The following is a 13,007-nucleotide window of genomic DNA, read 5'->3' as shown; positions in this document are numbered from 1 at the left end:
GTAGGTTCATATATACCATTTGTAAACAAATATCTATATCCATGTCCAGTGAACACTTATTTATCAGAGCAAACTGAGGTATAAGTATTTCTTCTCTAGAAAAGTTGCCATAAATTGTGAAATCTCTAGAATAAGTGAGTACTAACTGAATTCGGTATTATAAAGACCTGAGATAGATGAGTCTTGTTAGGTTAGCAGTATTGATCATGCGATCATGGTTTTTTTTCCCCCTCCTCTGTTATAATACCCATTTTAAGTTTGGGGATAATTTTTTTCAACATTTTTTTTCCCGCAGACAGCCCTACTCAGTCACCCTGGTGTTCACAGTATCGCAGACAACTACTAAAATCCCTACCGGAGCTGAGTACCTCTACAGAGTTTTTTGTAGAAGATAAACCAATGCCTAATTTGGAAATAGAGAAGGAAATTGAATTAGGTAAGTATCGTTGAATGCATGTCCTTTTGTGTATGACAATATACAAATAAGTGATTATTTGTACTTGAATTTGATGCTTAAGTACAATCAATATTTCTAGAATGTAAGAAACAACATTATAGGAGTTGACACATTGATAAGTTCATGTCCCAGTAACAATAGGAATTCTGTCTTCCCCTCTTTCAATTTTTTTATCCCCTCTTTCAGTTTTTAACAAATGATTTTGAAAAGTATTCTAGATGCTACTAACTGGCAAATATAAAGTGAGTGCCTTTAGCCCTTAAGCCAGGAAGTAAAAGCTAGGGGGCTATACATATTCACAGTGATTTTGAAATGGAATCAAACCTTCTCAACAGATAATGAGGATTATTGCATTAAACAACAATACCTGATATGTGAAGACTACAAATTATTCTGGGTGACGCCAAGAAACTCTGCAGAGTTAACCATAATAAAGGTGGGACTGATTCTCTGTCATTTCAATTTCTTTGTAAATAATGTTGGTTGAAGCAGTAACTGTGACCCCATGGTACCATAAGATCCTTTTCATAGTCTATAAGCTTCCTTATAGGAAAGTCAGTGATGCATAAAGAAATCACTCACCATTATATGCCAAGATGAGATATCAAAAATGAGAGGGTGTGGCTTCCCTGGTGGCGCATTGGTTGAGAGTCCGCCTGCCGATGAACGCGGATTCGTGCCCCGGTCCGGGAGGATCCCACATGCCGCGGAGCAGCTGGGCCCGTGAGCCATGGCCGCTGGGCCTGCGCGTCCAGAGCCTGTGCTCCGGCAACAGGAGAGGCCACAGCAGTGAGAGGCCCGCGTACCGCAAAAAAAAAAAAAAAAAATGAGAGGGTATTGTGTAAATCTCTCAATGTGTCCAAACATGTCAGGTGTTACATCAATTTTATCTTTTTGAGGACATCTGAAATTTTCTGGCTCGCTCCAATCTGGACAAGTTACATTCTAGGCTTGACACGTGTACACACACACACACACACACACACACACACACACACACACTATATTACCTTGAAATTTCCATTCACCATCATCCCAGGGATTCACATGACCTCTTTTTTATATTGAATGCCTAGTTACGTTGGATCCCGTTTTCTTTTCCTTTCTTGGTTTAAGTCCTCATATTTTAGTAGCTTCCTGAGAAAGGATGCATAGGATGTAAATTTTTTGAAACCTTGCATGTCAAAATATTTCTTATTCCACATCTTTATTTGATTGGTAGGTTGGCTGGATATTAGAATTCTAGGTTCAAAACTTTTTTTCTTTAGAATTTTGAAGATAAGCTCCATTAGCTTTTGGCTTCTAACCTTGCTTTTAAAATCTTTTGCCATTCTCTGTGTGATTTTTTTTTTCCCCCTCTCTCTGGATCCTTGTAGGATCTTATGTTTGTCCCCAGCATTCTGAAATTTCACAATTACATGCTTTGGTAAAAGTGTATTTTCACCCATATGCTAGGCACTTGATGGCCATTTCAATCTGGAGACTCCTTCAGTTCTGAGGAATTATCTTCAAAGAAAAAATTATTTCTTCCCCCGAGTCTTTTCTGTTCACTTATTCTAGAATTCCTTTTATTAGGATTTGGGGTCTCCTGGACAGATTCTTTAAAAACCTTATCTTTTTTCTCCTATTTTCTCTTTGTCTTTTTGCTTTACTTTCTGAATGTTTTGTCAACTTTATTTTCAGTCTTTTTACTGGGTTTTTCATTTCTTTTATCATGTTCTTTCTTTGTAGCATTCTGTTCTTCATTTCAAAGATGAAATATTCCTTATCTCTCTGAGTATATTAATGATACTTTAATTTTTTTTTTCTCCCTGCATCATCTGTTTCCTTTTGTCTGTTTTGATCTCTGTCTTTCATATTAGAGGCTTTCTTCAAGTCTTTGGCTGTCTCTTCATATTTAAGTTGAAAGCCAGTTGAAAGCTCTGTTATATGGTGGGACCTTGACAGCTGTAGGCTTCACTGTACAGTGATCTCACTTGGCCATTTTGTTGGAAAATCCTCAATCTTTGGGTCTTTTGAGTTTATCAGATTCCTCAGAGAAAACTTCTGGTTTCCTGCCTAGAGCATGTAATCCTGGCTGCTAGCCTCCTGAAAGCTGCATGGGGAAGTTAGTCTGCAGAGTAGAGGGGCAGGAAGATGCATCTTAACATTTGACATATGATAAACTTCTTCCTCTTCTCCATATGGTATTCCCACCCTCAACAATGCACGGTGTCCTCTAGTCCAGAGCCCTTCTGTTTTATATTCTCTAGGAATAAACTTCTGGTCTTCAAGAATGAGAGAGAGGCAGGGCTAGGCTGGGCTACAGGAGCAGGAGGGGAGTCTGGGGACTGATGTTCTCTTTACGGAGTTCAACCACCCCTGTTTTAGCTCCACCTTCACCCTTACTTCTATAGGTAATTAGTACCACCAGTTTTATATTATAGGGAGATGGTCTTGTAGTATAAATATGGTTGCTTTCGGCTTTCTCCACTGCTAGAATCAGCTTTCTTGGATCTGTTAAGTGGATTGTTACCTCTTATTATTCTCTTTCCAGCTTTCAGAATTTCCTGCTGCTCCGTCCTTTATTATAGATTTCTACCTTTTAAAATATCCCGTTACTATTATTTCTGTTGGGATATAGGAAGGGCTGGAGGGAATGTTTTCATTCTGCCAACTATAACCATAGATTCTAATGACTCTTATTTTTAAAATATATTTTCTTACAGGTATCTTCTCAACCTGTCCCATGGGACTTTTATATCAACTTCAAGTTAAAGGAACGTTTAAATGAGGAGTGTGATAATTTGTGTATCTGTTATCAATACCAAGATGGCTGTATTGTTTGGCACCAATATATAAACTGCTTCACCCTTCAGGTTTGCAATAATACGAAAACATATCATTTAAAGTCCTCAAGTAGAGAGATTTGTGCTCCATTTAGCAAAGGAATTTAGTACAGAATTCCTGTTAATCTTCTAGAAATAGACCAATTAAATTATGAGTTAAAAGCATTGTTTTCTTTTTCCAAGTTATTTTGACCAAGAACCTCCTTTAACTTTTTATTATGTCAATTTTCAAACATATAAAAGTAGACAGAATTGTGTAATGACCTGGTCATCTAACTGTGACCATCACCAGTTCATGTCCACTTTTGTTTTAAATTCCTGGTCTGGTAATTCCAACATCCCTGCCATGTCTGGTTTTGATGCTTGTTCAAATTGAGTTTTTTGCTTTTTGGTATGCCTTGTAATTTTTTCTTGATAGCCAGGCATGATGTACTGGGTAAAAGGAACTACTGTAAATAGGCCTTTAGTAATATGATGATAAGGTGTGAGGGGAGGGAAGGTGTTGTACAGTGCTATGATTCATCGTCTTTTGCAGCGAGCCTATGCCTTTGGACTGTGAACTTCACAAGTTTCTCAGTTTCCTACCCCCATACCCCCCACCACCCGGCTTAGGTAGGACAGGATGGCTGGAGTGGGCTGGAATTGTGTATTTCCCTTCCCCAGGTCAGGTAGGCTCTGAAAATGCCCCAGCAGGTTAGGCTCTGGTTAACTAGTTTCCCCTGAAGGCAGGCCTTGTTAAAAAGAACAGAGTGCTGTGGCCTATTTCAAATGGTTCTTTTTTCCCCTCCCGCTGCTGGAAGCACTAGGGGAATTTTTCTGTGATATTTACTGTGAGAACCTCGTCTGGCTCCTAGAGGTAAAGTTCACAAAAATGTGGGGCCCCCCTATGCATACAGATCCTAAAGAAGTTGTTGATTTTTCAGTTGGCTCAGCTTTTTACATGTTAGGACAGTGGTAACTTCCAAGCTCCTTATGTGAGGAATGGAAACCAGAGGTCTATTTTTGCCACTCTTGTTCTATGTATACTTTCCCCCTGGATCATTTTTGGAACCCAAACACAATATATCTTTTTTGGCCACACCACACGGCTTGCGGGATCTCAGTACCGCAACCAGGGACTGAACCCAGGCCCTTGGCAGTGAAAGGCCAGAATCCTAACCACTAGGCCACCAGGGAACTCCCCACAATATATCATTTTATTCTTTGGGATGTTCTTAAGAAAGTTTTACTGCCTTTTTTTAGTTTAGTGTTTCCGAGGTTTTTATTTCTCATCTCTTTTTAAATTGAAGTATAGTTGATAGACAATGTTATATTAGTTTCAGGTGTACAACATAGTGATGGTTTTGCTACAATTTTGATGGTAATACAAATTCTCCAAAATGGTTGGAATGATGGTATTTTAAAACTACCATTTATAGAACACCTATTATGGGCCAGGCTCATCCTTGATGCTCTTCATCCATTATTTCATTAAATCCTTATAAACAATCTAATTGGAAAGCAGCATTATTAAAAATGGGACAAAAACCCAACCTACAAAGGAGCCGACATTCTAATAGAGAACAACAAGGAAGAGTACAGGGCAGTGGTAAGCAAGGTATTGAGTGTAAGTCACCCCAAATTAAGAAATAGTTTTCTGTCCTTCTATTTCCAGGATCTTCTTCAATACAGTGAACTTATTACCCATGAAATGATAGTGTTGATTGTTTGTAACCTCTTGACAATGATGGAGAAACTACACAAAGCAGAAATAGTCCATGGTGACTTGAGTCCAAGGAGTCTGATTCTTAGAAACAGGTTGGTCCTTTTCATTCTCTTATAATTCTGTCAGCTTTGTCATAAAACATGGATAGTTGCCATTCTCTTTTGCCTTTTGATAAATGCCATATTAATGAACACAGTACGTTAAGAGAATATTTGCTACCTAAAAGTCAATAGTCACTGGGAATAGTTTAAAAGAATTCAACCAAAAAGAACACGTTGAGGAAAAAATCCAGAAAAAAAGAATTAACAACTCCATCGTGATGATTCCTGTCAAGAAGAGATGTAAAATGTGAATATTTGGGGAAATGTGAAGTAGATTGTCTAGTCTTTCTTTGTGTGGGACCAGTGCGGAGCTAGCAAGGATGCTAGCAAAACTGAGGCACTGCTCAGTTTCAAAGACCAGAGCTTAAGTCACACCAAATTGAGGTAATTGCCAAGAGAAGTAGGTAAAACCAGAGTGCAAATGCAAAAACCATGCCAAGAAAAGGGGCTTAGTGTTCAAATTAAATCCAGTTTAGCCGTCAGGTTCAAGGGGTGAGCACAGAGCAGGAAATAAGAAATGAAGCCCAAATACTAAGAACTGAGAAAATACAGACAACATCGAGGCATAAACAAGGCAAAGATGCTCAACAATTTTTGTTTTATGGAAAGGACTAGAGGACCAACACACCCCTCTAATAATGGGCATTGATCTCATGGTATTTGAGTGAAGCAGTCTGGTTTAAAGATGCTTTGTCTGCCCCAAGCCTGTGACTTGGGTAAGCAGTTAACTTTCTCTCTGAGGTCATTCGTGTACACTAAAAGCTGGAATCATTCTTTACATTTCTCCTGACTACTTATTCTGCAAGAAGAAACTGAATTAGACTCTAAATCATAGTTGGCATGGAAATTAAAATAACCTTCAATGTATTTCTGCAATTATAACCAAAAAAACTAGAGCATCCTACCTTCTTTCCTGAGATGGCAGAGCCCTAAAGGCTTCCCCAGGCATAATACAGCAGCATTTCTCATCCAGGGCACCATAGGTACTTTGGATGAGATAATTCTTTGTGCAGGTCTGGTCCAAGCATGTCAGGATGTTTTATATCTATTTCCCCTTAACTACCTCTCACCCAAACACAAGTTACAATCCCCCAGCCATTGTGATCACCAAATATCTCCCCATATGTTTCCAAATGTGAGAACCCCTGGTATAGTTTTTATTTTCATTCTATTTCACAGCACTGAAATTTCAAAGGATAGTGCTAGAGTTCTCAGGACTTTTCATGGAAATTGTAAGCAAAGAGATTTTCTAAGCCTTTTTGGGATTAGGCATTTGTATGCTGTGTATTCAAATATCCTTCTCTCAGTCACTAGAGGACTCCAGGAAACCACATAGTGTTGAAGGGACATTGCCTTTTACTTTGTCACAACTTTTCAAATTTGATAGGAAATTTCATATAGATGCACAAGGAATTGAAAGAGCCTTTTTTTTTAAACATCTCTATTGGAGTATAATTGCTTTACAATGTTGTGTTAGTTTCTGCTGTATAACAAAGTGAATCAGCTACATGTATACATATATCCCCATATCCCCTCCCTCTTGCATCTCCCTCCCACCCTCCTTATCCCACTCCTCTAGGTGGTCACAAAGCTGTGAGCTGATCTCCCTGTGCTATGCGGCTGCTTCCCAGTAGCTGTCTATTTTACATTTGGTAGTGTATATATGTCAATGTTACTCTCTCACTTCATCCCAGCTTACCCTTCCCCCTCCCCATAGCCTCAAGTCTATTCTCTATGTCTGTGTGAAAGAGCCTTTTGAAATCATTTAATGCAGTTTCTACATTGTGTGTGTGTGTGTGTGTGTGTGTGTGTAAAATGAGATCCAAAAAAGTGGAATGTCTTGCCCAGGGTAACAGTGAATGGATGATTAGAGAGCTAGGAGACCTTCCTGCTTCTTTTTATTATTCTCAGAAACATTTTTCCTACCTCTCCCAAGTTTTGAAAATATTTGGGAATTATAGTTTTATGATGGCCAAAAACAAGTTGTAGTAAGGAATCATAAATTTTAAAGTAAAATAGATCATTCTGTGCTGTGGAGGTATATGTGATAGGATTAATCAAAGCCTATATTTAGGAATATAAGACCTGCCACTGACATCCATCAGGGATTTGAAAACACCAACTGAGAAAGCAGAGAAACAGAAGGAACACAAAAATAATCCATTTTTTCCTCACATAAATAGTTCCTATATCTCTTTGGAGAATAGCTTTATTACATGGAATAGATAAGCCTGAGGAAAATCAATAGTGAATTAGTGCTATAAAGTTCTTTTCTCTTTTTTTTTTGTAAGGAAACAGGATTGGAATTACATATAAGAGGAAGACAGTATGGTATTAATTTAATATAAACAGGATGGTTTACAGTATTTTGTAAAGGTATCACTTTACCAAAAAACAGCCTGATGTTGTTTTCAGTTAAACTCTGGGAAGGAGGGATCTGAATGACACTCGGAAAGCCTAATCTAATAGTAAACAAGAAAGACTGTGACATCTATCAAAGCTTAATTTCCTCCATTATAATTCTTGTCAGTGTACAAATCATTGCTGTTATATATGTCAATATGTTCAGTGCAAGACAGAGGCCTGCAGTCTAGTTTCAGTATTTAGTTTATATAATATGGAAACTTGATAAATGTTCTGTGGTGGCCATACACAATGGCTTAGATATAGCTTGGGTCACTGAACTCATGTTAACGTTCCCCAGTTGGGTGGACACTGCCACTGCTCTTACAGGTGCATTTTCATAACTAACCACTGGAGGGAGCTATTGGCATAGCTAAGGCACACCTGCAGTACCTCCTTTTTTTTCTTTCTTTCTTTTTTTTTAAAGACCAGCTATGCAGCTTCTTTCATGGCCTATTTTTATTATCTCCTTCTCTTACATCTGGGCTTAGAATCCACGATCCCTATGATTGTAATAAGAACGATCAAGCTTTGAAGATAGTGGACTTTTCCTACAGTGTTGACCTTAGGGCACAGCTAGATGTTTTTAACCTCAGCGGCTTTCGGACTGTACAGATCCTGGAAGGACAAAAGATCCTGGCTAACTGTTCTTCTCCCTACCAGGTAAGTGTAAAACAAGCTTGAGCAAATAGGGAGAGGGTTTCTTAATCTCCTTCTTACCTAGATAAGCCATGAAAGCTAGTGTTTACTGATATTGTCTCTCCTGGAACAGATGACCTAGTTTTCAAATATCACCAAGTCAAGCAAAATGTACCATTTTTCTGTCACAATACTGAAGAATTTACACATACACGTGCAGACACATGACTAACTCAGTAACCTAAGTGTCAGGGCCATTTCTACCACTTAGCTGTGTTGTCTTTTGTAAATCATTTTCTGTGATCTTCTCTGTAAAATAAAGATAATAATCAGCTCTGTTTACATCAGAATTCTTGTGAGGATTAAATGCAATAATGTATATAAAAAGACATTAGGAGAAATATAAAGTGTTTTATATGGTGGCATTATATGCAGAAATCCCTTCTGACTCAGCTCTGGATATATGGCATTTTGCTGATTGAATATGTAGCATAGCCCTGAACTAGTCATGTAGAACACATTTAGATCACAGCTAGAGTCCATGCAAATTTAGTAGGTGTACAAATTTGAATTTGGCAGTCCAGATATATTTGTCTTCTTTTTTTTTTTTTTTTTTTTTTTTTTTTGCGGTACGTGGGCCTCTCACTGTTATGGCCTCTCCCGTTGCGGAGCACAGGCTCTGGACGTGCAGGCTCAGCGGCCATGGCTCACGGGCCTAGCCGCTCCGCGGCATGTGGGATCTTCCCAGACCGGGGCACGAACCCGCGTCCCCTGCATCAGCAGGCAGACTCTCAACCACTGTGCCACCAGGGAAGCCCTATTTGTCATCTTTTGTTCTAGGATAATTCCTAGAGTTGGCTCTACTGATCACTTCTTTGGGGAGTTTCTCTCTTTACTGTAAGGATAAGGAACAGTCTACTAAAATGTATGTCATAAAATAAACTTAGCTAAGCACTATGATACCTGTCAACTTCCTACATAAATAAATTGCCGTGACAGTAGCAGAGAATGATTTTAGCTGATGGTGCTTTTTGTGATTTCAGGTAGATCTGTTTGGTATAGCAGATTTAGCACATTTACTATTGTTCAAGGAACACCTGCAGGTCTTCTGGGATGGGTCCCTCTGGAGACTTAGCCAAAATATTTCTGAGTAAGTATTGGTGGTTTCAGGGTCTTTGCCTGTCCAAATAATGTTCTCTTTATCTTGGGTGCTCTCTGCTTTGACAGCCTTGGTTTCTTAGTCCAAATGCCATGATTTCATTAATTTTAACCAGTTTTCATTAGAGTATCAGTGGAGCACCTTGTGCAGGACAAAGGAATTGTTCATTAAAAATGGGAATCAAGCTATTCGGACTTCAGGACATCATTCTGGACCTAGATGTATCATAGACATATAAACCGTGACTAGAGTATGGAAGCCTCTCAATTTAGAAGGCTTAATAGAAACATTTTATGAGAATAATTTTCTAATCAATTGGTGTTAGTCTTATGGCCCTTTTTAATAGCTTTTGTCAAAAGTTAATAAGCATCTCTTGAAGAAAGCTAAATTTCTAAATTACATACTAATTTTAGGCTATTATTTATTTAATGAATGGGTGAAACCAAAGCAGAGAACTGAATCTCCTTGGTGAGGAAGTAAATGCTCTCTTAATAACAGCTGCTTGGTCTCAGAACCTTAGTATTCCCTCAGGCCTGCTCATAATACTTATTAAATATCCCATGTTCTCCCTTACCTTATCATAGCTATTAACTTCGCAGAATAAGCTTACCAATCTATCACTTAAAGAAAAGAAAAATCAGTGTTGAAAATTTAACACCCCTTCACCTCCATTTTCCCCTGCCAACAATTGAATTGTATTTTTTTTCTTTATTTAATTCAGAATTTGGCCAGTCTTATTTGTCTCTAACATGTACTTTCAAAATAGGTTTGAAATATAATGTAAGGCATATAGGATAGATTCAGGTTATCTCCAGTTGGTTATGGTCCTAGGTGGGTCTTACACAAACAGAAGCAAGTGGGGTCAGGTGGGGTTTCCTAACAGCCTTGCCTTTTACAATAATAGAAGCTTCTCTGATCTTTAAAAAAAAAAGGCGCAAACATCATAGACTTAAGCAGTAGTTACTTCACTTGAGCTTAGGATTCTGAGAAGGTTGTGAAGATAATAAACCCCTGGGCGGGGGAAGAGAGGAAGCTGTAGTCTTTCTAATGACCTAGACTTTAGAAAAGTTAGAAGAGAGGAGACAAAATTCGTCTTTCTTCTATTTGTAGAAGAGAAATGCTGCATCTTAGTACATGGAGGAAATTTATAGATTCGGATGAAAGATTTTCTTTCCCTTTATGTGCATTATATTATGGCTTTTCCCACTATGGTAGTCTTTTTTCTTTTTTCTTTTTTTCTTTTTTTTTTTTTGTAGTTTGACCTTGGGTTTTCAAAGGACACTACTTGAATGATCTCTAACCCTAGAGTTAGGTATTACCTTAAATCATGTTGGTGTATAAATGTACCACTGAGTTAAACACAGAAAGAATTCTAACTCCTATATGCCTAATCTTGATGAAAATGGTTTTATATATTTTTAGGCTAAAAGGTGGTGAACTGTGGAATCAATTCTTTGTGCGGATTCTGAATGCCAGTGATGAGTCCACAGTGCCTGTTCTGAGGGAACTTGCAGCAGAAATGAATGGGGTGTTTGACGCCACATTCCAAAGTCACCTGAACAAAGCTTTATGGAAGGTAGGGAAGTTAATCAGTCCTGGGGCTTTCCTCTTCCAGCAAGATAGGCAGCCAAGTCTCTCGCAGATTCCTGCCTAAAACCAATGGTGTTACTGTGGAACACTGGACCTGTATATGCTATGATTTAATTTAGGTACACTACTAACACTTTTCTGCTTTTTGGTAGAAGTTTATTTCTAGGTAACTGGCATTTTCTACTCAACAAGGTACCGCCTCTTGGCCTTGTCTAACTTTAACAAAGAACTGTTTTATTCTAAATGGATTCCATATTAATGGGTACCTTGTTGTCATTTAATGCATTTGTCTCAACTTTTCCCTGTGCTTTTCCCATTTGTAATTTGTGACCTGTGCCCTTATGATCACTATGTATTTTGTAAATAATAAAATAGTATTTGTTAAATTTGTGCTTCTAACATCTCATCTACTTTTTGCTAACTAAGGTAATAAATGGCCTGATTTTGCAGACAGGCGCTACTTTACCATGGAAATGTATATATTCTAGACTTAGAACTGTTATGATAGGATTGTCACGAGACAGAATAGCCAACCATTCCTTTAGGTGTTCCTGACCTTCCACTAAATGGTCTAGATTGAAAAGCAGATAAAATGGTTTACACAAGGCCAAATTTTCTTAAATTTCAAGGGGCAAAATTGTTTGTTTTTATTATATTTTAATGTTTTCATTTTTTATCCACCAAACCCCTTGGTCTACTTATATAATCTAGCAGTGCTGCTGCTGCTCGGTCTCTTGATTAGGGCTATGCGAGTTAGAAAAGAAAAGGTTTTGAATGGGCTTTAGCAACCTTTCAGAAATGGAATAATTACCATTCTGTTACATGCAAAATGACTTGGTGGGGGCATGGTTAATGAAGGAATAGAAGGAGATTTTGTTGTTTGGAAGATTTGAAGAGGCAGAATTTTAGAATAAAAAGAGACTTTGAAGCATGGAATCATTTGGGAGAGAATAGGTCTAAATGAAGTATTAGACTGCTAAACAGAAGCATGAATTACACCAGGTCTTGGGTATAGGGAAGGAAATTGGTAGAAAAGGGCAATGAAAATTAACTATTTCATATCTAAATATCAAAATTATCAAATGTGCCTCTATGCTGGTGCCTGATTTTTTTTTTTTTCACTCTAGTTGTCACTGTTACTGCTCTAAGATTGCTGGAAAGCAGAAGATTCTAAGTATATCTCAGCTAAAAATATTTAAGCAGATATAGTTGAAGCACTGAAACATGACTTGGCTCTGAAGGATAATCAACTTAGAAATTTTTTGCTCTTAACCAAAATATGATTTTTCAAACATTTTCATGTTTGCTTCTTGTACAACTAAGGATATGAAATTATATATCTGTATCTTTTATGTAATAGAACCCATCTACCCCTCTGCTCTGCTCTCCTCATTTCTCAATCTACCTCTTTGACACATAAAGTCATTTGAGGCTGGATGGTAAATTTAGATTCTTTCTCAACATAGGCTTAGCTACCATCTAGTGAATTTTTCAGCAACCTTGACAGCAAGACTGACAAACCAGTGCTTTATGGATAAAGCTTTGATTCTGAAAGTCCACTCTGAGGAGAGGGAGGAAAATCTGAGGAAGCTAATTTATTAGAGAACTTGCAACTGTTTTGCTACCTCTTCCTCCTTTCCCCATCCCCTCTAATCCTGACCTTTCTTCGTAGAGGGGAGAAAATAATACCTGACCAGTTAGGACCTATGATGTCTTTGTTTTCTCTTTGCCTGAGCATAAAACCACAAAGTGGGCACATTTCCGTTTTCCTTATATTTTATGTTGTTTGTCTTGGGAGAAGGAAGCGGAAGCCTCTATTTGTTGGCTGAAGCTTCAAATGGTTCTTATTTCTTGTCTCACTAAGGCAGAAATAGCTTAACGATAGACCTGAGAAAAAGAACATAGCTGAAAAGACAGGATCTTCACTTTTGTTTGAAAAGAGACCATGGAATATATAGTGCCTCACCATTCACAAAGTGTACATCCACTAATCTTCTACCACTGTTAGAACCTTCATCCCTCTGTGGCAGCTGTACAAGAAACCTTCCACCCAAGTCAGAGTGCTCTAACTGATGCCAAACCTGAATCTGGAAATAAAAAGATTTCCTTTAGCATTAGGACTTTA

General features: G+C 38.0%; 1 protein-coding gene and 1 long non-coding RNA gene across 5 annotated transcripts in view; one reads left to right on the top strand and one right to left on the bottom strand.

Moving 5' to 3' along the window:
• BUB1B (BUB1 mitotic checkpoint serine/threonine kinase B) overlaps nucleotides 1–11,268 on the top strand; it is a 57,858-nt gene extending 46,590 nt beyond the window's left edge. Inside the window, exons 17-23 of the mRNA XM_022587499.2 lie at nucleotides 296–436; nucleotides 793–893; nucleotides 3,166–3,315; nucleotides 4,940–5,082; nucleotides 7,986–8,157; nucleotides 9,177–9,283; nucleotides 10,715–11,268. Of these exons, the coding sequence (XP_022443207.1) occupies nucleotides 296–436; nucleotides 793–893; nucleotides 3,166–3,315; nucleotides 4,940–5,082; nucleotides 7,986–8,157; nucleotides 9,177–9,283; nucleotides 10,715–10,946 (1,046 nt within the window). The 3' untranslated portion in view covers nucleotides 10,947–11,268. The remainder of the gene's footprint in view (nucleotides 1–295; nucleotides 437–792; nucleotides 894–3,165; nucleotides 3,316–4,939; nucleotides 5,083–7,985; nucleotides 8,158–9,176; nucleotides 9,284–10,714) is intronic.
• The window catches only part of LOC149750219 (uncharacterized), a 67,252-nt gene that overhangs the window by 31,477 nt on the left and 22,768 nt on the right, over nucleotides 1–13,007 (bottom strand). For 3 of the 4 annotated variants that reach the window (XR_016392124.1, XR_016392126.1, XR_016392127.1), the window contains one exon: nucleotides 1,040–12,969. This is a non-coding gene — a long non-coding RNA (uncharacterized LOC149750219). The remainder of the gene's footprint in view (nucleotides 1–1,039; nucleotides 12,970–13,007) is intronic. The other variant, XR_016392125.1, reaches the window with a different exon arrangement.

Source organism: Delphinapterus leucas, chromosome 2 (assembly GCF_059928025.1).
Source record: "Delphinapterus leucas isolate spDelLeu-1000000601 "Yukka" chromosome 2, BTC_Dleu_Yukka2, whole genome shotgun sequence".
Classification (NCBI taxonomy): Eukaryota; Metazoa; Chordata; class Mammalia; order Artiodactyla; family Monodontidae; genus Delphinapterus; species Delphinapterus leucas.
The sequence above is the reverse complement of the archived record's forward strand: the minus strand, read 5'-3'. Positions and strand labels throughout refer to the sequence as shown.